Source organism: Panthera pardus, unplaced genomic scaffold (genome assembly GCF_024362965.1).
Source record: "Panthera pardus isolate Hobbes unplaced genomic scaffold, ASM2436296v1 HiC_scaffold_17, whole genome shotgun sequence".
In the NCBI taxonomy this organism is placed as follows: domain Eukaryota; kingdom Metazoa; phylum Chordata; class Mammalia; order Carnivora; family Felidae; genus Panthera; species Panthera pardus.
This window is the reverse complement of record NW_026526732.1, coordinates 146,307,308-146,334,877: the sequence shown is the minus strand read 5'-3', so window position 1 is coordinate 146,334,877 and position 27,570 is coordinate 146,307,308. Positions and strand designations below refer to the sequence as shown.

Below are 27,570 nucleotides of genomic sequence, written 5' to 3'. Positions count from 1 at the left end.
GGACACTTAACCAAATGAGCCACCTAGGCGCCCCAAAAATAAAATATTAAACAAACAAACAAAAGAGCAAGCTTCTTGAGTGTGATTTCCTTCTGAGATGATGAAAATGCTCTGAAATTAGATAGTGGTGATAGTTACACAATACTGTGAATGTACTAAATGCACTAATGATAAATTTTGTGTATTTTTCCACAACGTTGAGTATATAAGCCCTGAAACCATTGGCAGGACAGAATCTTTCGTTATTTGGGTCGGGATCCCTTTCTCCTCTATATGGAAGCACAGGAAAATCAACTCAAAATTTCTAAGAAATCGATCATTCCAGATTTTAATTATGAAGTATAAAGCAAGGTTCTATTGTCGGCTTAGTGTCTGCACCCACCGACCAGACCTTCTCACGGGTGTCCCTTCAGAACACTTCTGCCTCTAAGATAATGAGGCTTCCAAAATGTGGATTTTTAAGAAATTCAAATTAGTCCTTGCAAATCAGAGAAATTCATCTAGGCAAGTTTCACTGTTTGTTAAACATACCCTTTTGCGGGGCTTCCCCATCCTGAGGATGTCTATCCAGGCCCTCCAGCGCTTCTGGTCACGGCTGCACTGTTGCCCCAGCTGTGTCACCCATCTAGGCTCTCTCTCTAAAAAGGAAGTCAATGAGGAAGAAGCCCTGGGTTAACGGAGTGCAAATCCCCCTTCTGTTGTTGGTCCTAGATTCCATGTGTTGTCTGCAGCTCACTCCGTTCCTGAAACGTTCTCACCCTTTGTTTCTCTTCACATTACCTGGAGAGCACATAAGTGAATTTTCATTTTCTCTTCTCCATTATTTTATTTTATTTTACTTTATTTTATATATTTGTTAACATGTATTCATTTCTGAAAGACAGAGAGAGACAGAGCACAAACAGGAGAGGGCTAGAGAGAGAAGGAGACACAGAATCTGAAGCAGGCTCCAGGCTCCGAGCTGTCAGCACAGAGCCCGACGCGGGGCTCGAACTCACGGACCCTGAGATCATGACCTGAGCCAAAGTCAGACACTCTACTGACTGAGCCACCCAGGCGCCCCTCTTCTCCATTATTTGAAAAGGGCCAATCTAAATGGAACATTTTCCTCATTTCGCTCTACTAGGTTAGGGCTGCTCTGGTGCAGCCAGCCTGAGAATGGTGGTGCTCTATGATGCCAGGGGACAAGCCCAGGCCCTTCCCAGAACCTCCCTCATTGGTGATGCCAACAGGAGCTCACAACGCACCTGCCCATTACAGTTCCAGACAGGAAGTAGGAAGAATGGAGGCTGTACCACCTCTAAATGCCCATGTCACCTCCGTAAGAACGGGGTGTCTAAGCTTAGAGATGAGAGAACAGGAAATTCACGCAGCTGGAGAACAGGATCAACAATAAACTCTAGATATTCCAGAGAGAGAAATCCCACGAACTCTGAAACCTGCCTCAACAGAATGCTTGCTAGCAGCCAATATCATCTGCATGCAGCCTCAGTTTCACCCTGCTGCAGACCTGCAATAGACTCTTACTATTTCTTGATTTCTTGTTGCATCATTTGAAATCTTCAGGGGAATCTGGTACTAGAAATGAGGTTTCTAGTAACCTATTTCAACCGCACCCAATCCTGAGCTGAATTGGACAAAAATTTCTGACTTCCAGAGAAGCCGTTATAGTCACATTTTGGATAATCCTACAGATTCTCAGAGCCCTCAGAGAAATGCTTTACCCTTAGAGAAATAATGCCAGCACCCGAGTGTCTTGGCTTCTCAGCTCTGCATGCTGAAGGGAGCCCCTGGCCAGCAGAGGAAAAGCTGGGGGTCTTTTGGCATCTCGGCTAGTTGGGGGCCCAGAGCACAGGGCTCAGCCACAGCTGAAGCACAGGAGAGTGGAGGTTTGCTTGTGGTTCAGAAGTTTATTAATGAATGAGTTTGGGCCAGCTGGTGTTTACATGCTGATCACTACAGCCCTGGGTGTACTGGCTGCAGGAGGGGAGGAGGGCTTCCTGCTCTGATGGTCAGTGGTGATGTCACCCCAGGAGAGTGATAAGGAGCTCTCCTGGGTCCAAGGCGCCAGGGCTTTGAGCTGGTGCTATCAGAGAGACTCCACTTCTGTTTCCAGTGCCTGAGTGGAAGGGATGAGGGTTTTTAGGATCTCCGTGTAGTACGGGCCAAACACCTTCTGATTGTGGTGCGTTAGGCTGACAAACTTTTGGCCCAATTCTGCCAGTTCTGCTTCAATGACGGTAAGGCCTCCAGGGAGATCTAACAGAGATCGCTGAACACCAAGGACCAAACAGCATTTGAGAAACAAATGGATCCGCTGATCTGTGAGCAGGAGACGACAGTGAGTAGGGCAAAGGCAAACAACTTTCAGGGGGCAACATTACCCCTGCAACTCTACTCACTCAAGCTCCAAGTTAACTGAGATATTTACTAGCCGACCCACTCACCCAGAGATAAGGAAATTTGTTTTGTTTGGGAAGGGGGCTGCTTTCTGGCTCCCAAGGACATAGCAAAGATCACAAACTAGTGGGCTAGTAAATTTTAGACTATTCAAAAGATTACCTAAGCATCTATCAGTAGATCCTAGTGAGTATTTATCACGAGGATCTTAGACCAATCCTTCGGATGGCTGAGGTTAAGAGCAAGGTCAAGTTCATGCCCTCCATTCCAACAGGGATAAGTCCTTGCTATGGGAAAATGTCCTCTGGCTAATTCAGCATCAATTTGTTATTGCTGGGACGTGGGGGGTAGATGTCACATGTCTTGGACTACAGTCAGGAAACGACCCAGAAGGCCAGGGATGACCTAACCAGGTTGGTTGGGCAGCATGCCATACTCAGAAGTCATGAATTCCTGGATGCAAATCTTCCTTAGAACAAGAATCAGTCTTTAAACTAAAAGGAATATCTTCTCAACCCAGCATTTTGAAAAAACTAAAGCCTAAACAGTGACTCGCCCAATGGTCATGCTTTTTATTGTTAAATGGTTTAGTAACTGACTTCCAGGGATGGGATCTACCTCTCACCAGAACATTCTCACCATCCCCACAGGCATACTCACCAATGACACTGCGGACACAGTTCTCCTTCTTGGCAATGTTCTGGAGCTGTCCTATCAGAGACCCTGTGTTTTCACTGCTCAGAGCAGCAAGGCCCATGTTCTTGAGGCTTTGATGGATTTCCTGAGACACCTGTTCACTCACAGTCTGCATAGCCTCCTCAGGCCTACACCATGAAGAAGAGTAAGCTGGTACCCAGCGGATGGCCCTGGCATAGGCCCAGAGCCAGGGAAGCCCCACACCAGGAGCTGGGCCCACTGGAGGGAGACCCCCAGATATCCTCCTGCCCTCACCCCAGTCCCTGGTAGCAGCAGGGCCCAGTGGGTAGGCTCAGCATCTTCACTACTATGGTCCAGAAGCCAACTGTTCTCTCTGATACCATGTTCTGCTTCTTAGGAAACAAGACAAACTACAAAGTCAACTCTGGACGTGAGTTTGGTATCCACTCAGAATTCTTTGGCCCTATGGAGTTTATTTATGTATGTGTATATACAATTTTAACCCTTTCTTGGACATTTTCTGTGGTCACATGTCCTACTATCACCAATTACAGTGACAGACCTGGCCTTCTGATTCCTTTGTGTCGTCTGGTGTGACCCCTGCACACAGGGGATGTTCAATCAACACTCCTGGATATACCTAAGCCCAGCTCACTGGCGTCCACTCAGCGAGACAATGACTGCTTTGTAGCAAACAAGATAATGAATCATTATGTAGTAAACTATCCTCCACACTACCCTTTTTGGAAGAAAGCTTTCTTTTTCTCTGTCACAAGTCTCAAGACCATTATGGAAAGACATCAACAGTCTTTGTGGATGGTCCCAATCTTTGTGGTCTGTGGTAGAACTGTCAGCATCATTCACGACCTGTCCATGTTCTCGTACCACAATTACCATCTACCCTAAAAAAATCTGTGCAGTTCACCTGGACTTAAACTCCTCCATCACGTCTTTGGTTATATGCTTCAGCTTATCCACAAACTGGGGTGAGCCAAACAACACGCTGCCAGAGAAACTACTGGCTACCAGCAGAACTGAGGCCAGGATGGTTAGCTGGCTCAGCTGGGACTCGAGCTCCTGCAGCTGTGTTCTATCCGTCAGCAGGGTCTGGGGGAGCAGGGAGAACAGGCTGTCAGGAGATGAGGGTCCTGAACACAAAACACGGCGATGCCCTCCACAGACCTACCTCAGGGAAATCTTCATCTTCAGGGTCCCAGAGAAGGAGGTTCAGGAAACCCTGGGACAGCACCATTGTAGGGCTGAGGGGCTCAGGGCTGATGGCTGCCTCGCTCGGAGAGGAGCTGGCCACACTGGCGGAGTCAGAAGTGTCAGGGCAAGTCAGAAGTGGTGTGGTGAGGTCTGCCGCTGCTTGGGTCAGCCATTTGGTGGTGTGACTGAGGAGGCCTGTGATAGGAAGCGAGTGGGGAAGTGGGGAAATGTGTTCAGCATCCGCATCCCTAAAGCTCCAAGACTAAGGTTCTCTTCAAGATATGCTCCTGGTCAACAAATCAGAGCTTTGGTGGCAGCAGGGGTGGAGGGTGTCTGTCTCAGACAACTCTTCCTTCTCCCTCCCGCTACCTGAGGAAGAAATTTTCTGCTCCCAAGAGGCAAAATACTCTCTAACATCATAGCAGTCAGACCCAAGATCATATCTTTCCACTCCTGCCCTCGAGTTATTTACATACTTGGCTGCTTATTGAGGAGTTCCTGGAACATAGCCCGTTCATGCTGGATGGAATGTTCCTGCAGGTGGGGTTGAAGGCTCTGGATAGTGTAGTTCACCATGTCCATTTTCATCAGGCCCAGGACCTGGAAGATCCCCCTGACATAGAAAATAAAATATACTCTGAAAAGAAATCTAGTGAGAGGGGAACCTACAGAAAGTGTCATTAAATCACTGTATTCCAGAGTTAGAAGCTCTAAAACTAACTTAGTCCCACCTCCTAAGTTTACAGAAGATAACATTGTGATGAGGGGACTCACGACCCAAGGCCCAGAGTAAGTGAATGGCGGAGTGAGGAACTGGTAAGTCTCTGGACCTTGAAGCCTCCAGGCTAGCTCTCTCTCCACATGATCATTCTGTTGTCTGTTTTAAAAGGTAGAGTCAGGGACGCCTGGGTGGCTCAGTTGGTTAAGCATCTGACTTCGGCTCAGGTAATGATCTCATGGCTTCATGGGTTCGAACCCTTGCATCAGGCTCTGTGCTGGCAGTGCAGAGCCTGCTCGGGATTCTCTCTCTCTCTCTCTCTCTCTCTCTCTCTCCCCCCCCCCTCCCTCACTTGTGCTGTCTCTCTCTCAAAATAAATTTAAAAAATAATAATAAATAAAAGGTAGATTCAGCAAAGGGGAATATACCAGCATGCTAATGAATCTTTCTGGGAATAGGGATTATAGGTGATGCTATTTCTGAAGCCATTTCTAGGCCATTCACTCCTCTCTCTCTTTTTTTAACTGTCTGGGTCCTGCTTTCTTTAGCTATTATATAGGAATAACCTCCCATCCCTGTCCCCTCACACTGTGAAAGCCTAAGGAAAAGATGTTTGAACACATACTCTATATAATGTTTCATGATAGGATGTTATGCGGGAGGCCCAACCAACCTAAGGCCATTTGGGGCGGGGAAATTGCTAATAGGCGAGCAAAGAGAAAAGAGAGGAATTAGTCTGGTCTTCAGTAGGGAAGAGCCAGCCAAGACAGGGGCTATAATCTGGTGTCTGACCCCACTTTCCTGGCCCAGGGACTGAGGCAGGTTTCAAGGGACGGCAGTCAAGTTTCACACCTCAGTAACCAAACAGGGTCTGTAATGTTCTCTAGTTTCTGCACTGCTTCATCTCGAACTGGCGCACACAGCAAAGTCATCGTGTCGAGAATATACTTAGAGAGATGCGGGACATCCAGAGCTCCATGTTCTGCCTTCTGCTGGAGGAGCTCCGTGTCCAGTGCTTCTTCAATGTCACTTCTTAGGCGGTTCTGGCGTGGTAACAGCAGTGAGAGCAAGATCTGCCCAGGAAAGAAATCAAAGGGAGTCACTTTCTGTGCAAAGCCCCGAACCTTCCCTAATGGACAACCCCTTCAGTCAAGGACGTCAGCCTGTCTTTTAGGGACCAAGAAGCGGGGTCCCTAAATTTCCTAGAGAACATTATTTATCTTTGTTGAGAGGCCGATAAGAGTTCAAGGCTTTAGGGGATCGATATAGCAACAGTGCATCCTTTTCTAGGCAGAATGAGATAAAGAGACAAGTAAAATCAAGGAGTGTGGTAAAAAGAAACACCAAGAACAATATAAAATACACACATCACACAGTGATGAGGTACTCTTAAATTTAAAATGCAGACACTCCTAAAATGAACAAATCAGGAGACTATAGATGCTGGCAAGAATGTGGAGAAACAGGAACCCTCTTGCACTGTTGGTGGGAACGCAAACAGGTGCAGCCGCTCTGGAAAACAGGGCAGAGGCTCCTCAAAAAAAATTAAAAATAGATCTACCCTATGACCCAGAAATAGCACTGCTAGGAATTTACCCAAGGGATACAGGAGTGCTGATGCATAGGGACACCTGTACCCCAATGTTTATAGCAGCACTTTCAACAACAGCCAAATTATGGAAAGAGCCCAAATGTCCATCAACTGACGAATGGATAAAGAAGATGTGGTTTATATATACAATGGCATACTACTTGGCAATGAGAAAGAATGAAATCTGGCCTTTTGTAGCAACGTGGATGGAACTGGAGAGTGTTATGCTAAGTGAAATAAGTCATACAGAGAAAGACAGATACCATATGTTTTCACTCTTATGTGGATCCTGAGAAACTTAACAGAAGACCATGGGGGAGGGGAAGAGGGAAAAAAAGTTATAGAGAAGGAAGGAGGCAAATCATAAGAGACTCTTGAAAACTGAGAAGAAACTGAGGGTCGATGGGGGGAGGGAGGGGAAAGTGGGCGATGGGCATTGAGGAGGGCATCTGTTGGGATGAGCACTGGGTGTTGCATGGAAACCAATTTGACAATAAATTTCATATTAAAATAAAAAATAAAAAGCAGACATTTTTTAGATTATTTTACTTCAAAGGGCGAGGAAGAAATAGGCCAAGGAACAGTTAAGGGGCACTGGAAATAGCCTATTAACTCCAAAATGTAAGTTCCCTGTGAAAAGAGACTCTGTTCATCCCTGTACCTCTGTAACATAGAGAACATGGTGGGGGTGAGGGTGAGGTTCAACGCATACCTGTGTAACTGAGAGGAGTACTGTGTGGTACCACGTTTCCCACCTGTTCGGACTCGTCTTAAATACAAGTCTGTCCACACTATCCAAATGGTCAGGGCACCTGGGTGGCTCAGTTGGTTGAGCGGCCGACGTTGCCTCAAGTCATGATCTCACAGTTCGTGAGTTTGAGCCCCACATGGGGCTCTCTGCTGTCAGTGTGGAGTCTGCTTCTGATCTTCTGTCCCCCTCTCTCTGCCCCTCCCCCGCACACACTGTCTCTTTCTCAAAAGTAAACACTAAAAAAACCCAAAAAACATGTAAATGGTAAACTATGCCAGTTACCGGCGGGAGGTTCTCAGTGCCAAGTGTACCCTCCAGGGCCTACTTTGGGAAAACAGAGCCAGGCCCTTGAAGTATTTTTACTTTGCCGGCTAGCATAATGGTAAGTCTTGTTCGCAGAGGGAGCCGGAGAGATCCTGAAGGAGGAAGAGGCCTGCCTTCTTGGCTCTGGCGGGCGCCTCCACAGCATGTTCCTGCGGTACTGTGGTTTCTCTTGGTTCACATTACTTTCTGGGTCCTTTCTTCTGATTGGACCCTAACAGATACCAAACTTGTAGCACAGGTGACGTGTGAACTCAAAAGGCCACAGACCCGTTGGATCTGTGGCGCAGGAAGCAGCAAGGACTTTAGATGCCTCAGGAAGACGTGCAAACTACAGGATGGCAGATAATCCCCAGAAAATGTCAGCAGCCTGCCACCCCAGCAAAGTTGCTAGAGCTTCGGTGGTCTGCACATTGTCTAGCTAACCCCTCCAAGGTGAAGGACAAGTCGTGGTACCTCACACCACCCACCATGAAAAAAGAGGCATAACACTTGCAGGCCTTTCTGGGTTTTCGAGGCAACATACACAAGTGAATTTGCTCCTGCAACACTCATCTAAGGTCACTCCTAAGGTTTCCAATTTCAAGCGGGAACCAGAGTGAGAGTAGTCCCTACGGCAGCAAGTCCAGGCTGTCATACAAGCTGCAGTACCGTTTGGGCCACATGATCCTACAGGTTCAGTGATACTTAAAGTGTCCATGGCAGGTAAGGATGCTGTTACACAGCCTCTGGCAGGCACCAGTAAGAGCATCGCAGCACAGACCTCTAGAGTTTTAGAGCAAGTCTATGCCCTCTTCTGCAAATCGCTATTTGCCTTTTGAGAAACAGTTTTTGGCTTGCCTCTGGGCTTTTGCAGAAGTAAACACCTCACCATAAGACACTCGGTGGCCAGGTGGCCTGTGCTTCCCAGGAAGAACCATGTGTTGTCTGACCTACCTAACCATATGATTAGGCCTGCACCACAGCAATCGATCATCAGATGAAATGGCCCATAGGAGACCAAGCATATACTGGGATAGGACAGATTTATGGAGCAAAATAATAGAACAGAGTCCAGAAATAAAACCTGGATATATGGCCAAATGATTCTTTAAAACAATGCCAAGACCATTCACTAGGAAAAGGACAGTCTTTTCAACAAATGGTGCTGGGGAAACTGGCAAGCTACACATAAAATAATGAAGTTGGACCCTTACCTCACATCTTATAAAAACAACTCAAAATGGATCAAAGACATAAACCGAAGAGCTAAAATCCTAAAATTCTTAGAAGGAAATAAAGGGATAAATCTTCATAATCCTGGATTTGGCAAGATATGACACCAAAGGCAAAAGGAACAAGCCAGATAAATTGGACTTCACCAAAATTAAAACTTCTGTGCAAAGGACATTATCAAGAAAGTGAAAAAACTACCCACAGAATGGGAGACTGTATTTGCAAAAGATTTACCTAACAAGGGGCTACTATCCAGAATATGTAAAGACCTCTTATAACAACAACAAACAACCCACCCAATTTAAAAATGGACGAAGGACTTGAATCAACATTTCTCCAAAGATGACACAGAACATGGGCAACAAGCACAGGAAAAGATGCTTAACACCACTAGCCACCAGGGAAGTACAGATCAAAACCCCAGTGAGATCCTACTTCATGTCCACCAAGATGTCTATAATGACAAAAGAAATGAAGAGCTGGGGAAAATGTGGAAAAACTGGAACTCTCATGCCTTGCTGGTGGGAATGTAAAATGGTATAGCCACCACTGAAACCACTGTTTAGTGGTTTCTCAAACAGAGTTACCAGATGATTCAGCAAGGCCACCCCTGGGTATGTACCCAAAAGAGCAGAATATAGGTGTTCAAACAAAAACTTGTATATGAATGTTCAAATCAGTACAACTCGCAATAGCAAAAATGTGAAAACGACACAAATGTCCATCAACAGATGAATGGATGAACAAAATGTAGTGTATCTATACAATGGAATTTTATTTGGCCATAAAAAGGAATGAAACTTTGACACTTGCTTACAACATGGATGAACCTTGAAAATATTACGCTACAGCGAAATCTGCCACATACAAACGGACAAATATCATACGATTCTCTTTATATGAGGTACCTAGCATAGTCAACACACAGAGACAGAAAGTAAAATAGAGGATACCAGACTCTGCAGGAAGGAGGTAATGAAGAGTTACTATTAATGGGTACAGTTTCTGCTTGGGAAGATAAGAACGTTCTGGAAATGGATGGGATGATGGTCGCCCAACATTGGGAATGTACGTGATGCCACTGAATTGTAACACTTAGAAATAATTAAGACAGTGGGATGCCTGGCTGGCTCAGTCCATAAAACATGCAACTCTTGATCTCAGGGTCATGAATTTAAGCCCCAGGTTGGACATGGAGCCTACTTAAAAAAAAAAAGAAAAAAAAATTAAAATGGTAAAAATTTTGTTACATATGTTTACAATTTTAAAAATCCTTAAAAATACAAAGCCCCTAATAAGGCGCCACTCCCCAGTGAGGCTCAACCAACCACCTCACCTGGTGGCAGATGATTTCTCTGGACCTCTTCCACCGAGGAGAGGACAGATTCATCCTCACTGGAACAGACACATATTCTGGATATGGGTGTGAACGCTTCTATCAGCACCAACATCTGTGTACTCATAGAATGTCTTATCCACTGTCCTGCCCCATCTGATCAAGGATGCATCTTCTAGCAAAGGAAGTGCAGCACTGGGTTCATACCCACCTCCCCCTTGAATCAACAGGCCTTAACTGAAAACTGGAATGGCTTATTGACTCGATTACAGCATGAGTTGAGGGACAAAACCCTGAAAGGAAGAGGTTCTGTCTGATAAGATGCAATACAGTCTTTGAATCAAAGACCATCATATGGTATAGTTTCCCAAAGCCAGAAAACATGGTCCTAGGAATCAGGGAGTGGAGGTAGGACTGGTTTCTCTTACTATCGTACCTAATAACCTACTTGGAGAATTTTTGTTTCCCATCCTGCTAACTTTAGGCTCTGCTGATGCTCAGCTGGCATTGGTTCCGGCGATCAGAAGATGTGGCTGCACCTGGTTATTCTGAGCTCCTCAGACCACTGAACCAATAGGCTGAAAAAAGGAGTTCTTCTACTGGCTAGAGCAAATGACCTGGCTGTGGAGAGGAAACCAGGTTGGTGCTCTACACAATGAGGGCAAGAAGATTCTCTGAGGTTCCTCTTGGTACTTCCACACCTAATAATAAAGGTTAACAGAAAACCACAGCATACAAACAACAGTAAATTGCTTTAAGGACTCAGTCTCTTTGGCGATGAAGGTTTGGGTCACTCTAGCATGTAAAGTAACCCAACCGCTGAGGCTCTGGCTGTGGACAAGAGAAATATGGAATCAACAGTAGCAGGAAGCCATAGGTCAACAATAGCCTTGTGACCAACTACAGAAACAAAAACTATAGATTTTCTCTTTGCCTGTTACAAGTATGGGTATATTGTATATGCTAACCGTGTTCTTCTCTCTCCTTCTATTATCTTACAGATCGGTTACTGAAAGTTAACCTTACAATTTGGACTTTAGGTAACAGAATATTCAGAAGGACTGTGGCTGGATTTGAGGAGCAATACAGATAGCAATGGTTACAGTAACTGTTGGGAATGTGAGTCTCATTTTATGGAAAGAACGAGAACTTGTAAGACAGCTGTATCTTAATAGGTAGAAACAGAGTTCTTTTCAGGAATTTGCAGTGTGTGTGGAAGGGTGCATGTGGAAGCTGAGCGGCCACAGGAATGGAATGTAACATTTGTCAATTTATTGTCTCTCAGTTCCAAGTCCATGATTTTTTTCTCTGCTCTGAGAAAATGAGTAAGTCCCTTAAATATTTTTCCTTTACCAGGTGGCACAATGTTAAGCCTCATCTGTAGAGGGCACTATTAGTTTTCTGCGCTGCTTAACCAATTAGCATAAATTTAGAAGCTTAAAACAGCACACACATTTCTCATCTCACAATTTCTGTGGATCAGGAGCCCAGGCACAGTTTAGCTGGGTCCTTCGTCCAGAGTCTCACAAGGCTGCGGTCAAGGTGTTGTCTGGCCTACATGACCATTTGGAAGCTGCACTGGAGAGGAAGCTGTCACCAGGCTCATTTCCAATTGCTGGAAGAATTCGTCTCCTTCCACCTGTAGACTTGAGGGCCCCAGCTTCTTACTGGCTGTTAGACGGATGTTGTCCTTAGATCCTAGAGGCCACCTGCATTTCCTTGCCATGAGACCCTCTCCATGGGCAGTTCACAACACACCTGTTTGCTTCTTCAAGGCTGCAAGAGACTTTCTCCAGTCTGCTAAGATGGGGTCTTTCATAGTGAAATGCATTTCTAGGACAGACATCCCATCATCCTTGCATATTCTATTGGTTACAAGCAAGCTACAGATCTCGTCCACTCAAGCAAGGAAAGGGGATTATACAGAGGCATGGATCACTGGGGGACACCTTAGGATGTGCCCACCACATACTAGAAAGACACTGCAAAAGGCGAGAGCTTCCCTTCCTGGTTCTGGAATCCTCACTTGGCATTATGCAGTGTGTGTGCGCGTGTGTGTGTGTGTGTGTGTGTGTGTGTGTGTGTGTGTGGCTTTGCCAGTAGCTGGCTCCCACAGCCTGAGTGGCTTCTCTGGGGCTCAGTTCCTGCAGAGCAAGTGTCTACCTGTCCAGGGCCAGGCTCCTGCTGCAGCACCCAGGTCCTGCAGTGCCCAGTGGTCAGCAGCCCACAGGCTGGTAGCCTCCCCTGGCACAGCCATAGGAGCATAATATATTCTCCTTAGATCTGATATCTTAGTATACTTTAGTTTTCTTTGCTTCTCACTAGTTCAAAGATCTTGTTTCTCCAATTCCGTGTTACAATAATTTTTTTTTAAGTAGGCTTCATGCCAGTGTGGAGCCCAACACGGGGCTTGAACTCACAACCCTGAGATCAAGACCTGAGTTGAGATCAAGAGTCGGATGCTTAAGCAACTGAGCCACCCAGGTGCCCCATAATAATTTTTATATTAAAACTTCCTCGTTGAGGGTGCCTGGTTGGCTCAGTCAGTTAAGCATCTGACTTCAGCTCAGGTCATGATCTTACAGTTTGTGAGTTCAAGCCCTGCTTCAGGTCAACAGAAGTCCCCTTCGGTTGAGCCCCGCTTCTCTCTCTCCTTCTCGCTCACTTGTGCCCTCTCTCTCTCTCAAAAAAAATAAGTAAGTAAATAAAAAACTCCCTTGTTGAAACTGTGTGATTTCCATCTACTGGTTAGACTGATTCATGGGCCATGTTCAGTTAGGATCTGCTAGCCACTGACATTCCAATGACCTTGGAGATGTCTAGGACATTCACATTTACAAATGGAAAGTCTGTCACTCACCTCTTTAATTTCTTTCAGAAGTTCAAGAGCACAACTGAAGTCTGGGGGAATAGCTGACAATTGTTCTTTAAGATGGTCCCAAAAGGCATTATGCATTGTCTCCTTGACCTTGCCTTCCAAACTGTAAGAGGGTTAAATGAGCAAATTACTTTCACTACCCAAAAACTGTTATAAGGTCATTATCTCCTAAGCCCCAAACAAACAGCATTTGATATGACAAAAGACGATTATACTGGCAGGGAAAGGCCAGGAACTGTGTTTAGACTGTAGCAAAGTTGACAAGCTGGGGCCAGACTCGGATGTCATCAAGGGCATCAGTAAAAGCTCTCAGAAGGGCTCTTCATGATTCCAAGCAGCCCTCCCCGCCCTGCAACACAAAGAATCCTGAAGACATGTCAGGCCAGCTTTAGCACTGACGTTGCATCTAACCTAGATAATATGTGACTTAGTTTCCATTTGTGTATACATACAGTGATGAACTAAATGATCTTTTATTTTCTTACAGTCCTAAAATGAAAAACAGGATTTTCCTTCTTTGATAATACTCGAATATACGTATTTCCAAATCAACAGATCCAAAACTGAATTTGCTATTTTTTTAAAAAATTTTTTTTAACGTTTATTTATTTTTGAGACAGAGAGAGAGAGCATGAAAGGGGGAGGGGCAGAGAGAGAGGGAGACACAGAATCTGAGGCAGGCTCCACGTTCTAAGCTGTCAGCACAGAGCCCGATGCAGGGCTCGAACTCATGGACTGCGAGATTGTGACCTGAGCCAAAGTCAGACGTTTAACCGACTGAGCCACCCAGGTGCCCCATGAATTTGCTATCTTCCCTCCAAACCTGTTCCTCCTGTATTCCCAATCTCACTGGTACTACCAGGTAGCCAGTCATGAGGGCCAGAAAGATCCATCATTTCTTTCCCTTAAAAAACAACAACAACAACAACAAAAAAACAGAAGCAAAGGCAACTCCATTTAGAAAGACCAGTCTTTTCAGAATGTGGCACTGGAACAACTGGACAGCCACATGCAAAAACAATGTGTCTAGACACAGACCTGGTACCTTCCACAAATGGATCACAGGCCTGAATGTAAAATGTAGATAACACAGAAGATAACACAGGAGAAAATCTAGGTGGACTGTGCATTTGGCAATGACCTTTTGTATTTTTTATTTTTGTTTTTATTTTTTTAATGTTTATTTTTTTGAGAGAGTGAGAGAGACAGAGCACAAGTAGGGGAAGGGCAGAGAGAGACGGAAACACAGAATCTGAAGCAGGCTCTAGACTCCAAGCTGTCAGCACAGAGCCCAACGTGGGGCTCGAACTTGTGAACTGCAAGATCATGACCTGAGCCAGAGTAAAATGCTTAACCAACTGAGCCACCCAGGCACCCCTGGCAACCACGTTTTAGATAAAACACCAAAAGCAAGATCCATGAAAGAAAAAAATTGGCAAGTTGGAAAACTTGTGCTCTGTGAGATATGCTGTTAAGGGAATGAAAACACAAAGCACAATCTTTGCAAAACACGTATCTGACAAAGAACTAGTATCCAAAATAGACAAAGAACTCTTAAAACCCAACAAGAAGAGAACAACCCAGTTTTAAGACAGGGAAAGATCTGAACAGACACTCAAGTCTGTTCGCCAAAGTTGTCATGCAGATGGCAAATGAGCATATGAAAAATGAGCATACTCAACATCATTTCATCAGGGAACTGCAAATTAAACAACAATGACGTAATGATACATATCTATGAGAATGCCCCAAATCCCAAATGCTGACACCACCAAATGCTGGTGAGGATGTTAAGCAACTCTAAGAACTCTCATGCATTCCTGGTGCAAAATGGTACAGCCACTCTAAAAGATGGTTTGGCAGTTTCCCACAAAATTAAACATACTCTTGTAACTGTGCTCTTCCATATTTAAGCAAATGAGTTGAAAACTTACGTCCACACAAACACTTGCACAGGGAGGTTTATAGCAGCTTGATTCGTAATTGCCAAAACCTGGAAGCAACCAAGACGTCCTTCTGTAGCTGAGTGGACAGACAGACTGTGGTACAACTGGACAACGGGATTTTATTCAGCATTACAGAGAAATAAGCTACCAAGCCCCAAAAAGACACGGGAGAATCTTACATTTTTTTTTTTTTTTTAACATTTATTCATTTTTGAGGGACAGAGAGAGACAGAGCGTGAGCGGGGGAGGGGCAGAGAGCGAGGGAAACACAGAATCCGAAGCAAGCTTCAGGCTCTGAGCTGTCTGCACAGAGCCCAACGCAGGGCTCGAACCCACGAACTGTGAGATCATGACCTGAGCCAAAGCCAGACGCTCAACTGACTGAGCCACCCAGGCGCCCCAACATGGAAGAATCTTAAATGCATATTACATAATGAAAGAAGCCAACCTGAAAAGGCTACATATTGTATGATTCCAATTATAGGACATTCTGGAAACCAACAGAGACAGTAAGAGGATCAGTGGGTTGCCAAGGATTCGTGGAGCAGGGACTAAAGGGCGAACAAGTAGAGCACAGGGGATTTTTAGGTCAGTGAAATCACTCTGTATGATACAAAAATGGTGAATTCATGACATTACACACTTTTCAAAACCCATAGAATATATAATACAAAAAATGAACCCTAATGTAAACTATGGACTTGAGTTAATAACAATGTATTAATACTAGATCACCAATTGTCACAAGTGACCTATTACAAGATATAAACAATGGGGCAGAAGAGGGGCTATGTGGGAACTTTGTACTTTCCAATCATTTTTCTGGAAAACAAAACTACTTTAACAAAATGTGTTGGGGCACCTGGGTGGCTCAGTTGGTTAAGCATCCAACTTCAGCTCAGGTCATGATATGGTTCTTGAGTTCAAGCCCCACATCGGGCTCTGCGCTGACAGCTCAGAGCCTGAAGCCTGCTTCGGATTCTGTGTCTCCCTCTCTGCCCCTTCCCCACTCATACTCTCCCCCTCTCTATCAAAAATAAATAGACATTAAAAATTTTTAATGTTTAGGGGCGCCTGGGTGGCGCAGTCGGTTAAGCGTCCGACTTCAGCCAGGTCACGATCTCACAGTCCGTGAGTTCGAGCCCCGCGTCAGGCTCTGGGCTGATGGCTCAGAGCCTGGAGCCTGTTTCCGATTCTGTGTCTCCCTCTCTCTCTGCCCCTCCCCCGTTCATGCTCTGTCTCTCTCTGTCCCAAAAATAAAATAAAAAAACGTTGAAAAAAAAAAATTTAAAAAAAAATTTTTTTAATGTTTATTAATTTAAAAAAAGAACGACAGGAATTAATTTTCCTCTGAAAGTTTATTTAAATGATGTCTCTAAATCTACAGAGTTAAACTCATAAGAAAAGGAACCATTTGAAAAGTCTGAGGCTGTACCTAGTCATTGCTATTGGTTTTCTTGAATTAAACATCTCCCCCCCCCCCGAAAAATACAGTAGTCATGCATGCTTCTTGTAAAACAAAAATTCAGCAATACAAAGATGAAAAAGAACAAAAAGTCAAAGTTCCTCTCCCAACACACCATTCCCAATCATCAGAGGTAACCAACTATAATCTGTCCAATGGTCTAAGGTGCATTAGAATTGTTCTCAACTCTTTTCTCCTCATCCTACTTAACCAATCCATCTCCGAGTTCCATAAACTGTGCATCTTAAATGTGTCTGAAATCCATTCCTTCCTCCCAGCACCTCTCACCCAGACGACTGCAGTAACCTATTCACTGGTCCCCCTGCCTTCAGTCTTGTCCCTTGTCAATCTCTTCTCCACCAATTCATTCTAAAATCAAGGACTTCTTGGGGCGCCTGGGTGGCCCAGTCAGTTAAGCATCAGACTCTTGATTTCAGTTCAGGTCATGATCTCATAGTCGTCAGATGGAGCCCATGCTGGGCTCTGCTCTGGGCAAGGAGCTTGCTTAAGATTCTCTCTCTCTCACTCTGCCCCTTCCCAATATGCATGTATGCACTCTCTCTCAAAAATAAAATAAAATAAAATAAAATAAAATAAAATAAAATAAAATACTCCTAAAATTCAGTTCTGATCACGATGCCATGCTCATTTAAAGTCCTCTAGGGGCTTCCCCTCTTCAGCAACATAAACCACTACCTGGACCCATCTGGATATTGTTCTGTCTCCTTTCTCCTTTTCCACTTTATCTCCTCTTATCTCATAGTATGTTGTGCTCAACCACACCAAGGTACTTGTAAAGAACATACTATATTCTTGCCTCTGACATAGTTTCCTCGGCCAGGAGCATTCTTTCACACCTAGACCATCTGGAAAGTATCTATTCCACTTCTAAGACTCAGCTCAAATCTTCATAAGCAACTCAAGTCTTCCTCTGTGGGCCAATCTTCTCTGACCCTCCTTAAGCAACTGAGGACTCTCATGAAACTCTATATACACAACTATGAGTGAGTTTACCAGTCTTTACTGTTATTCAACTGTCGCTCCTACAAAAGCTTCCTAACAGCAATGACAGTACCTTATTTATCGATCTCTCTCTCTCCAGCACTCCCCATTTTTGCCTACCACATAACGACTCAATATAACACCTATTGAATGAATGCCCAAACATGGGATTTCCCTTCGGAATGTGCAATTGTCACGAACACCATCCTATGCACAAGGGAAGCCAATTGCCAATAATGAGTGACCTCTAACTGTTATTTCAACCTTTTTCCTGATATGAATTTGGTGTTACCTTACGTGAAAACCCAGCTCTGAATCATAGTATTTCCCCTGTTTCATTTCTCCCTCTGGCATCTCTTCTATCCACCCTCCCCCCAACTGTCTCACTACTGCCCCTTTGGCAGACCTTCACTCCCAGTTTCATTCTTTTCTCCTCCCCTTCAAGCAACAAACACATCTAAGCAGTGAGAGAGATGCTAGGAAATGTGGATTTTGGTGAAAACCCGTTCCCATAGAAGCTGTGCTTGGCATGGACCCCCACTGGTACCAGGCAAGGGCAAATCAGAGCACAGAGAGGAGGGAGGGGAACAGCCTGTGACAGAGAATGGCCCTTTAGTCACAGATTCCCTGAAGCTGCCACATAACAAAACCAGTTAAGGAAGCTAATCACAGCTGCCCTCACATATCCATTGGTGGGAAATTAGAACCGTTTTAAAATCTGACACCGATTTTACCCATTCAACTGCCAATAAACCAGCAGAGCCACTTAATTCACACTTACCAGATGGTTCTTATTTATTACACTGCCAATATAACTAACAATCAAAGTGAAGCTTGACGGAGGTGGGGGAGCATTATTTATCAACAGAGTTCTGATCCCGATTCCTAAAATAAACTGATTTATGAGCCGGCCAAAAAGACAATTGAAAACGCCACTATGAGAAAACTAGTATTTTATCTGTGCCTGTTTAATCTGCGGTCACTTAAGAGAGTAATTGAAAGGAGCTATAAGGTAGGCAGCCGGGAGGATGACCCCAAAGATCTAGGATTCCTGGCATTCACACTGGTGTCATCTCATGTCCGGAGGGTGGGCTGGGCTCAGCACCCACCTTCTAGCAAACAGAACGCAGCAGAGGCAACAGGAGGCACTTCTGAGATGAGGCAACAAAAGACTGTGGGTTCTGTCGTGGGCACCATCTCTCACACCCTTACTCTCTCACTCAGAGGGAAGCCAGCTGCCACGTGGCAAGAAACTGAGGGGGGCTCTGGCCAGCAGTCAACACATTGACCGCAACGTCATGAGAGGGAGACCTTGAGCCTGAGGCCCACGGTTAAACCACGCCCATATTTCTGACCCACGCAAACTGTGAGATCACGAACATGGTTTTAGCTACCAAGCTTTGGGATCATTTGATGGCCACAATAGCCAGCCTACAGCACAGCCAGCAGCACAGGCTGCTTCCTCCACACCCATCAAAGAAGATCTGAAATCCACTCTATTGATATTTTATTATTAGTGGGGGGTCCCAAAATCAACATTCCAATAGTAATTACTGTGGTTGATTCACTAAATAACATTTGCTTCTTGACTCTCTAATACTAATAATTACTCTTCTGTTTAAATTGTTGAGACTTCTTAAAAAAAAAATTAAAAAAAAAAGGGGGGGGGCGCCTGGGTGGCTCAGTCGGTTAAGTGTCCGACTTCAGCTCAGGTCATGATCTCGCGGTTCGTGAGTTCAAGCCCCGCATCAGGCTCTGTGCTGATGGCTCAGAGCCTGGAGCCTGTTTCAGATTCTTTGTCTCCCTCTCTCTCTGACCCTCCCCCGTTCATGCTCTCTCTCTGTCTCAAAAATAAATAAACGTTAAAAAAAAAAAATTAAAAAAATAAATAAATTGTTGAGACCTCTTAAGGTTTATATTCAGACACTGTATTTTTTCCAGTTTTATTGAGAAAGCATTGACTGTATTATTAAATAAAAATGCTTCAAGTCTGGTCAGAAGACATTAGTGCTAAAACCTATGGCAGGATGAATAAAATGGGAAAATCAGAAAATCAGTACCTGCTTGGAGGTAAAACCTTTTCTTCCATGCGGAAATCACGATTCATTCCAATATTGTGGTTCAGCTTAGAAACGTTGTCAACTGTATCTATTGGACCTGTGATACAAAGAATTTATGGTGTACATCTGAAACCCATGTTATGCATCAACTCTATCTCAATTAAAAAAAAAAAACAACTTATGGTGGACACAAGCCTAAATTTCTATTTTATTCAGAGATTCACTCTGAGTAGGCCCCAAATTTAGATTCATCAACTTGATCTTACACAAACTTCATTCAACCATTCTAGTCATTTCTGTTTCCTGAACTCCAGGCCCTGTGCCTGTAGTCGGGCATGTTGTAGCCAACTGTCCTAGGCCTCAGTGCCTCGCGGAATAGTCCAGTGTGGGGGTAAGGGAGGACAAAGAAGCTATTTTACAAATAACAAACAAGCCAAATGATTATGAAAGCAGCAAAGAAACAATGATTCGTGATTTGCAAAAATAAACATTTATCTAAGGGGACTGAGTCTACTCTCCTCTTCCAGCCTCTGATGAGAGTTAACATCTCCATATAGATGGTACTGAGTTGCACCAATGTCATTTGGTCTCATAAAGCAGTAGCTCCCAGATGTTAGGATTGCACAGACTAATCACATTTCCAAAAAAGACTTTTGAGCAACGGACAACTTTTGTTTTGCCAAGTATGGACAGTGAGACCAGCAACTAAGCAAATAAAAAATCCACTCTACCACCACCAAGCCATCATTTCATAACAGAATAACCTCTAAAAAAAAAAAAACAAAAAACCAAAAACAAAAACAACAAACAAACAAAACAAAAAAACCAAAAAACAAAAGAACAAAAAACCAGAACGGGAATATTGTCAGAATAAAGAGTAGTCCTTTACACTGAATCAATTTAGCTTTAGGAAAAAACTCATTACAACATCTTTATTTTCTTTCACTAAATATTGCTAGGAATTTTGTCACAAACCAGCACTAGCTGTTGGGAACCACTGCTCTAAAGTCTTAGCACAGACCCAGCTGACAACATTCTCACATAACAGGCATGAGAGTTATAATGATCACTTGTATGTGAAACGAAGCTGCACACAGCTAAGTCGTATTTTCCCATTCTCTTTCAACATCACTTCATAATTTGTTTCCAGCAAAGTCTCGGATTCCAAGATGTGGAGCAGATATAAATGAACTAAGATTGGCCATGAGTTAGTTGATCTTTGTTGAAGCTGGGTGATGAGTAAATATGGTTCATGATACTAGTCACTATACTTTTGTAAATGATCCAGTTTTCCATAAGGAAGAAGATTCAAAATGTAAAAAGGAGGGGCGCCTGGTTGGCTCAGTGGGTAGAGCACACGACTCTTGATCTCAGGGCCAGGAGTCTATTAAAAAAAAAAAGAAAAAAGGAAAGACAGTTATTGTAGAAAAAGGGTTACATAGGATGCCTTTATTCTTAGGAAATACATGATGAAGTTTTTAGAGGTAGTCATTATTCTAATTCTCAGCAAGAAGGGAAAAAAAATGCATACATATATATGAGACAGAGCAATGTGGCAGAATGTATATATAGAGAGAGCAATGTGGCAGAATGTGTGTGTATATATATATTCAGCAAAAAAGAAAAAAATACATAAATATATATGAGAGAGAGAGAGAGCAATGTGGCAGAATGTTGACAATGTGGACATCGACTGCGCTTTTTGTTTACTTTTCAACAAAGTTGAAATATCTCAAAATTCAAAATTAAATAAAAAATTTATGGGTAAAAAGGTGATCGCAAATTTACCAAAAAGCCACTGAGCCCTTGCTTAGGTAAACATAAAGATGAAGTGAACCTTACATGCAGGGTTGGAAGTTCCCTTTATTTCTGCAGCCCCTCTGAAGTCCTTAGGGTCAGCCAAAATGGCAAAACACAGTCAAATATGTAAATGGACCATCCCCTAATTCACTAATGCGAAATGAGAAGAGAAGATCTTCAAAGGGAGAGTGAGCTACAGCAGCTTACTGAAGGACTGAAAGATCACACAGAGAAACACTTTCCAACTACAAGTCAAAGTTCATAACATTGACAAGATTGTTGTTGCTCACGAGTTTGGTGGCGCTGTGCAACTCCCAACAGCTGTAAAACTCAGGAAAGGGGCGGGCCGAGAGAGAAATGAGAGGTAAAATCAACTAATGCAGATTTTTAAAATCCAGCCACCTGAAGAACTTGTTTACACTGTATTTACAAAATACTGACTTCCACCCCCATATCAGATTCATAGCTAAATAAATTTCACCGCACCCAATTTGCCACTTTGGGCCCATTCTGTTAGCCAGCAGCGCCCCCATGTGGCTATAGGAGAAACAAGTGTAATTCAACTTAGTAGGGCGTTCAACTAATTTTTCCCATTTCAATCTTCAAGAATTTAACTCAGGTTAAACTCTTGCATGTGGACAGGTCTTCGGAGTGATGCCTGTTTAAATTCTCCAGAGATTATCATAAGAGAAATGCAGGATGCGTCCTAGTGAGGCTGGACCTACCGAAGTGTGGGAGAGCCCTTGTGACCCAATAGGAACATAAAAGTACATCTATAGTACAGAGCTCAAGCACAGGAGCCCAAAGCAGTAGTAACCTCTTGAGTCAACGAAGCGCCAAAAGAACACAATTCCATCTGGGATCACTTGGGTCCTTTAAAGCTACTCCAAGGGTCCGCCATTTTCCACTTAACAAATTCAAACTACAACGACAACGGCTGTGAACGAACACGGCGTCAAATCTTGTCAGATTCAAGTAATCACACCTGGCTCACTTCTTTTAACTGGAACAACAACTCTTTGAAGACCTTTGGGTCATAGGGGGCCTAGGGCCAGTGGGCAGAGACTGGGTGGTGGGAGGCCAGGCGAAGGGGACCCAAAGCAAGAGGGACGGGAGGACGACAGGAGGATCGTGGGCCCTTCCTCTCCGCCGGCCCCACACTGGGCGCCGGCCCGAGCGGCGAAAGGCCGGCGGGGCGGGACCTACAGGGAGGGTGGTCCTTGGGGCCGCTCTCGTTTTCCCCGGTCGGTGCTGAGGCTTCGAGCTTGCAGGACCCGCACTCTGCATCGCCTGTGTCCTTCAGAGGCACTTTCTCCTTGACGTCCGGCATGTTGCGGATGGAATCTGGACTGGGAGAAATGACGCGCCGTTGGCGTCGGGGAAGGGGACTCTCCAATTGCCGACCAGGCAGCTGAAGCCTGGCCCGTCGCGCCCGACCCGGACAGACCAAAAGAGTAGGGTGGGCACCTTCGGGGCCTCTCGGGGGACAGACGGGACAAAGGAGCCTAGAAGAGCGGTGCGGGGAACCAGAAGTCGGGCTCTGGACGCGCAACGAGGAGGCAGCAGGCCGAGATGCGGGCGGCCCTCCTCGTCCGGGTCGACCGCCGCAGGCCCTCTCAGGCTCCGGCAGCAGGGGGAGCTCTCGGCGATCCGGCTCCCGTCGCTCACCTCCTCCCCGGCTACCCGCGGTCTGGTCTGGGGTCAGGGCTGCGGCCGCGCAGCCTCCGGGCCCGGGCTGTACCACTGCAGCGGGGGGGCGGGCAGCCGGGAGGGGCAGGACGGAGACGCGGAAGCGACTGGTCGAACCCCTCGCGCACCCCCGCCCGCCACGCCGGGGGCGCTCGGTGGGAGAGTCGGGGATTTGAGAACAAAGCGCAGCCCGTCTCCTGGGGCAACGGGCGGGATCACGTGCCCACCCCGCAGTCGGCCGCCCGCCGCCCGCCTTGCTGGGGCCGAGGCGTTCTGGCTCGTGCTGGGTCGTCGTGGGCACGAAGCCCATCAGACCCTGCGTGGTCGCTGGGGTTGGTCTCTGCCTGGCATCTCCGGCTCCCTACGAAAAAGATCACCTGGAACTGCTTAGGGAGGGAGGGGCACTGTGCTTTGTTTCTCTTCTGCCTGCTCTCATAGCCCGAGAAACAGAACCACACCCAGGAGGGCGGTTTCTTTTTGAGAGAGCAAGGCCATGCTACCATTCTACAGGTGTGGAAACCGAGACTCCTGGCCAGGTCTATTGAGGTCCAGGTCCGTGGAGGCATGGGAGCTGGGCAGCAGTGTAGGCTCTTCCACCGAATTCTTGGCCTGGGCTCATCCTGGACCTGGAGGGCTGGCCCTCGCTCCTGGCTCCAAGTCCGTTGGTTACGGGTCTGCCCTGTTGCCCCTGGAGTGATGTGAGGACCTGGAACGACCACCCTCCCCTCCAATCCCTGAACTTTGAGGGAAAAAAATGAAAAGAAAGCATCCACTCCGTACACCCCTACCCCTCTTTATTAAATGACTTTGTTTCTTACAACAAAAGCTTGATTTAAAGTAATAAAATAAAACATGAGATGAAAGTATTGCCTGTAAGAAATCAAGTTATTATAACCCTTGCTTTGTTAGTGTGGAATGTGGCTTTTTCTTGCACAATTCATGCATTTTGAAGGGGAAAATTATGAAAAGGCCCAAGAACAGTTCTCTCTCTCGTTCTTATCTCTACACCTAAATAGGGCTTGAACCCATAACCCCTGAGATCAAGAGTTGCATGCTCTACTGACTGAGCCAGCCAGGTGCCCCTGAAAACATTTCTGGTTAAGAAAGCCCACTCTTCTCTGAGGCCAAGGCAGATACGAAGGGAATGGCCTAGTAAAGTTACTGTTTAGCTGAAGAGTTCTTAAACTAGTACATGCTAAATCTGCCCATTACCCCCTCCTCAACCTTTCCTGGTATTTCCCTCAGAGATGTCAAATATGAAACAGGCTGGCCTTCACTCCAAACTCAGAAGGGAGAGGAATTGTCCAACTTCAGTAAAGAGTTCAATGAAAATATGGTTCTTCATTAGTACATAAGGAAATATTTAGGTTGGGTCTCTTAAAAAAAAAAAAAGAAAAATCCAGATTTCTTTTTGGGCATTTTTATTTCTGGGAGAAAGTTTCCAGAATGACACCAGTTCATTTGCCCACAAAAATGGCATTGCCATAAAACTTTCCCTGCTGATGCCTGAAATTACCTCCGGCAGTTCATGCATATATATTACACAGCCTCTTTAAATGTCTTCTTAATACCCAAATTCTCTGGACGGGGCAGTAGGAAGAAACAGCAGTGTGGCAGCACCTGGGGGTGGGGGTGGGGACTGAAGCCAGAAAAGGAGTAAAAGATGGGGGTAGGAGAGAAGAATTAGAGTTTTCCCAGGGTCAGCCTGGGGACAGCATTTCATGATCTTTATCACTAATAGTTATCAGAACCAACTAGGCAAAGTTAAAAGTTGAGGGGAATAGAAAGATGATGTGAGAGATATACCCACCTTCCCTTTGGGGTCTTAGTTAATAATAACTGATTTGTGTTTAATGATTTACAAAATGCTTTTACATTGCAAATCCATATGCTCTCCACACAATCCTACCTGTTCGGTAGGCAAGGTGGGTGTTATTTTGCACCATTTAATAGATGAGCAAACTGGGAATCAGAGAGATTTCAGGTAGTAACCAAAAGTCACATGGCAAGTAAGGGCTTGACTGTCAATCACATACTTTTTCTTAATTCACCTTACCTCTCGGATTCTAGCTGAGAAGCCGTATAAACAAGAAAATATAACATAAAATGGTATGGTAAGTATCCGAGCTGGGGGTACAGACAAGTGATCCTGGAGGTCAGAGAAAGGGTGAGAGATTTTCCAGATGTTTGGATCAGTTCAGACTCAGCCTTCAGCCATGATACCAAGCAAGACTGTAAAACTGATTTGGTCTTTGTTCAACCTGGTTCCCTCTCAACCTCAGGACCCTCTTTAAACTCTCCTGATGGGTGTAACTGGATTTTCCACATTTGTCCACTATTTATCAGGAATGCCCTTCTCGAGTGACTTAGCACCTTTACTCTATTAAAGTGTACATATTTCAAAAGATGCATGAGACGAGCAACCCAAGGACAGAAGTAAAAGCCCCATTTCCTCTCACATTGCAGTGCACATGTGACCACCCCCCAGGTTCCCTTTTTATATTAAGCTATCATATAACTTTTATTTTCTATTTACAATATTTCCCTACTTGTCTTAATACTAGAGTCACTTTTCTCTCCTCAAATCTTGGAGTAGAATTCTTGTTCCAGAAGGAAAGGCTTCCTATACACCCTGGCACACCTCTATATACCCCTATGGGTTCATACACCCCAGACTGAGAAGCAATTTAAGGAATCTCGGGCCTGCAGCTAGAATGTTCCTGCTTCTCAACCACTCCCCCCATATGTGAGCTTTAACCCAAGCCCAACACCATGATCTGTTTTCATTTGCTAAATACTACTCTGGGTATGTTACCACACAAAAGCAATTATACAGAAAGTTGGTCCTACCCACAAAGACATTCTGAAAGAGGGGTTGACAAAGACAAAAATGTAAGAGAAATACTCCTGGATGACTGTAAGAGGGACAGAACCACAGAATTTAAGAGGAATCCTGAATATGGATCTGCCAGCTTTGTAAGACAAAACAAAATAACAGAAATGAAAAACACCTCATTTTACAAAGCAACTTGGACTCAGTGAGGTTAAATGACTTGGCTAAGGTCACCACCAGTTTATGGAAAATTCAGGACTAGAACCCATATCACAGCGTTTATAATATATAGTGCTAAGCAAGAGTAAAAATTAATACTGTAAATAAATATTTGCATTTCCTAAAGAAAAATGTAAATGACAGGCCATGGAATGGAAAAAGTAAGAGACGGAATTAAATAGAGGCCAAGACTGCAAGTACAGTAGACTATACTGGAAGATAAACAGTCAACTAAAGTGGTAGGGACGCCTAAATACAGGGTGGGACATTTAAATGAAACCATTTGGAGTCATGTAAACCGGGGCTGACTTCATTATAGCCTCCCTTATGGTACAGAACCACATGTCAAAACTATTTGCTTTACTCTTGATAAACGTGTTTTCCTCATAGAGCCCAAGAGGAGGGTGAGAAAGGTTTAGGTAATCTGGGGGCAATCTGGACATAGCCCTTTGAAGCTCAAAGTGAAGTGTGATGGATGGAGAAACCATTACAAATCTTTTAAGGAAAGCGGGCTCAAAGAGAGGATAAAGAAGATTCTGGCAGCTGCATTAAACATCCTACCTCTTTAGCCACATCTCACTCTATCAGCAATAGTCAAGAGGCCCTTGGTCCTTCCTGCCTCAGGGTCTTTGCACATGCTGTCCCTTCCATCTGGTATCCTTCCCCTTCCCCTATCCCCCTCAAACTTCACTCACTCCCTCATTCTTCAGGTCTAGATTGTCAGGTCTAACTTCTTCAGAGAAACTTCTATGAACCTCATTAGCTTCTTTCATACATTTTCTTCATAGCCCTCATCACAGTATATAATTATATGTTTGTTAGCAAAATTAACTTCCCCAAATGTCTAACTCCACCACGAGACCATAAGCTTCCTGAGAGCAGGGACTGCATGCACTTCATTTACCACCGTGCCTGGAACGTAGTAGATGCAGAATGAGCAAACAGGCATGAACAGGGGTGGCAGTGTGGAGGAGCAGAATGAGCCCCTGCTCCTCCTCCCCCCCCCCCTCCCCCCCACACACTCAAGAAGTCAGGCACACTGTGTCTGTGTCTGGACCCAGTTTCAGTTACCAGTGTCCATCCTTCTCTTTTTTGTCTCAGAGACATGTTTCCTCTCTTTCCATCTCTTCTCTGTCCTGTGAGTCTTTTAAATCTTCAAAGACAACATCTGAGAGAAGAGGAATGTTTAGGGTCCTGTGACGGGGAGGTCCCCCCTGAACCGGATGGTGGCAGTAGAGGGCAGTGGCACCCTGGGAGTAACTTACAGAAACAGGCTCCTGATGAGAGAGTCTCTCTCTCTTTCTCTCTCTCTCTCTCTCTCTCTCTGCAGAGCAAGCCAGGGTCAGCAGCAGCCCAAAGCCACAAAAACTGACTTTAAAAGTCCTCCTAAGAGCTGCATCTTTCGACTCCCCAAAACAATCACGCCTTGTGCCCCAGGACACGGCGCGAGTTCCACACTTAAAGCAGTTTCCACAGAACC

The 27,570-nt window shown here is 44.9% G+C and overlaps 1 protein-coding gene across 1 annotated transcript; it reads right to left on the bottom strand.

The window, feature by feature from the left end:
* Positions 1 to 1,890: 1,890 nt before the first annotated feature.
* Positions 1,891 to 23,041, bottom strand: TCP11 (t-complex 11). Its single transcript, XM_019456838.2, has 10 exons — positions 23,018 to 23,041; positions 22,556 to 22,693; positions 19,550 to 19,646; positions 13,059 to 13,179; positions 5,837 to 6,057; positions 4,743 to 4,879; positions 4,244 to 4,461; positions 3,983 to 4,164; positions 3,061 to 3,224; positions 1,891 to 2,322 (listed from the first exon to the last, which is right to left on the bottom strand). Exons 2-10 carry the CDS (start codon positions 22,677 to 22,679, stop codon positions 2,090 to 2,092), a joined length of 1,497 nt encoding a protein of 498 aa, XP_019312383.2. The 5' UTR covers positions 22,680 to 22,693; positions 23,018 to 23,041; the 3' UTR covers positions 1,891 to 2,089.
* Between the last annotated feature and the right edge of the window lie 4,529 nt (positions 23,042 to 27,570).

Coding starts and splice junctions, on each gene's coding strand:
- TCP11 (XM_019456838.2), bottom strand. CDS start 22,679: ATGCCGGACGTCAAGGAGAAAGTGCCTCTGAAGGACACAGGCGATGCA. Junction 13,180..19,549: donor AAGGTTTTACCTCCAAGCAG/GTACTGATTTTC, acceptor ACCCTCTTACAG/TTTGGAAGGCAAGGTCAAGG. Junction 4,165..4,243: donor AAGATGAAGATTTCCCTGAG/GTAGGTCTGTGG, acceptor CTGCTCCCCCAG/ACCCTGCTGACGGATAGAAC.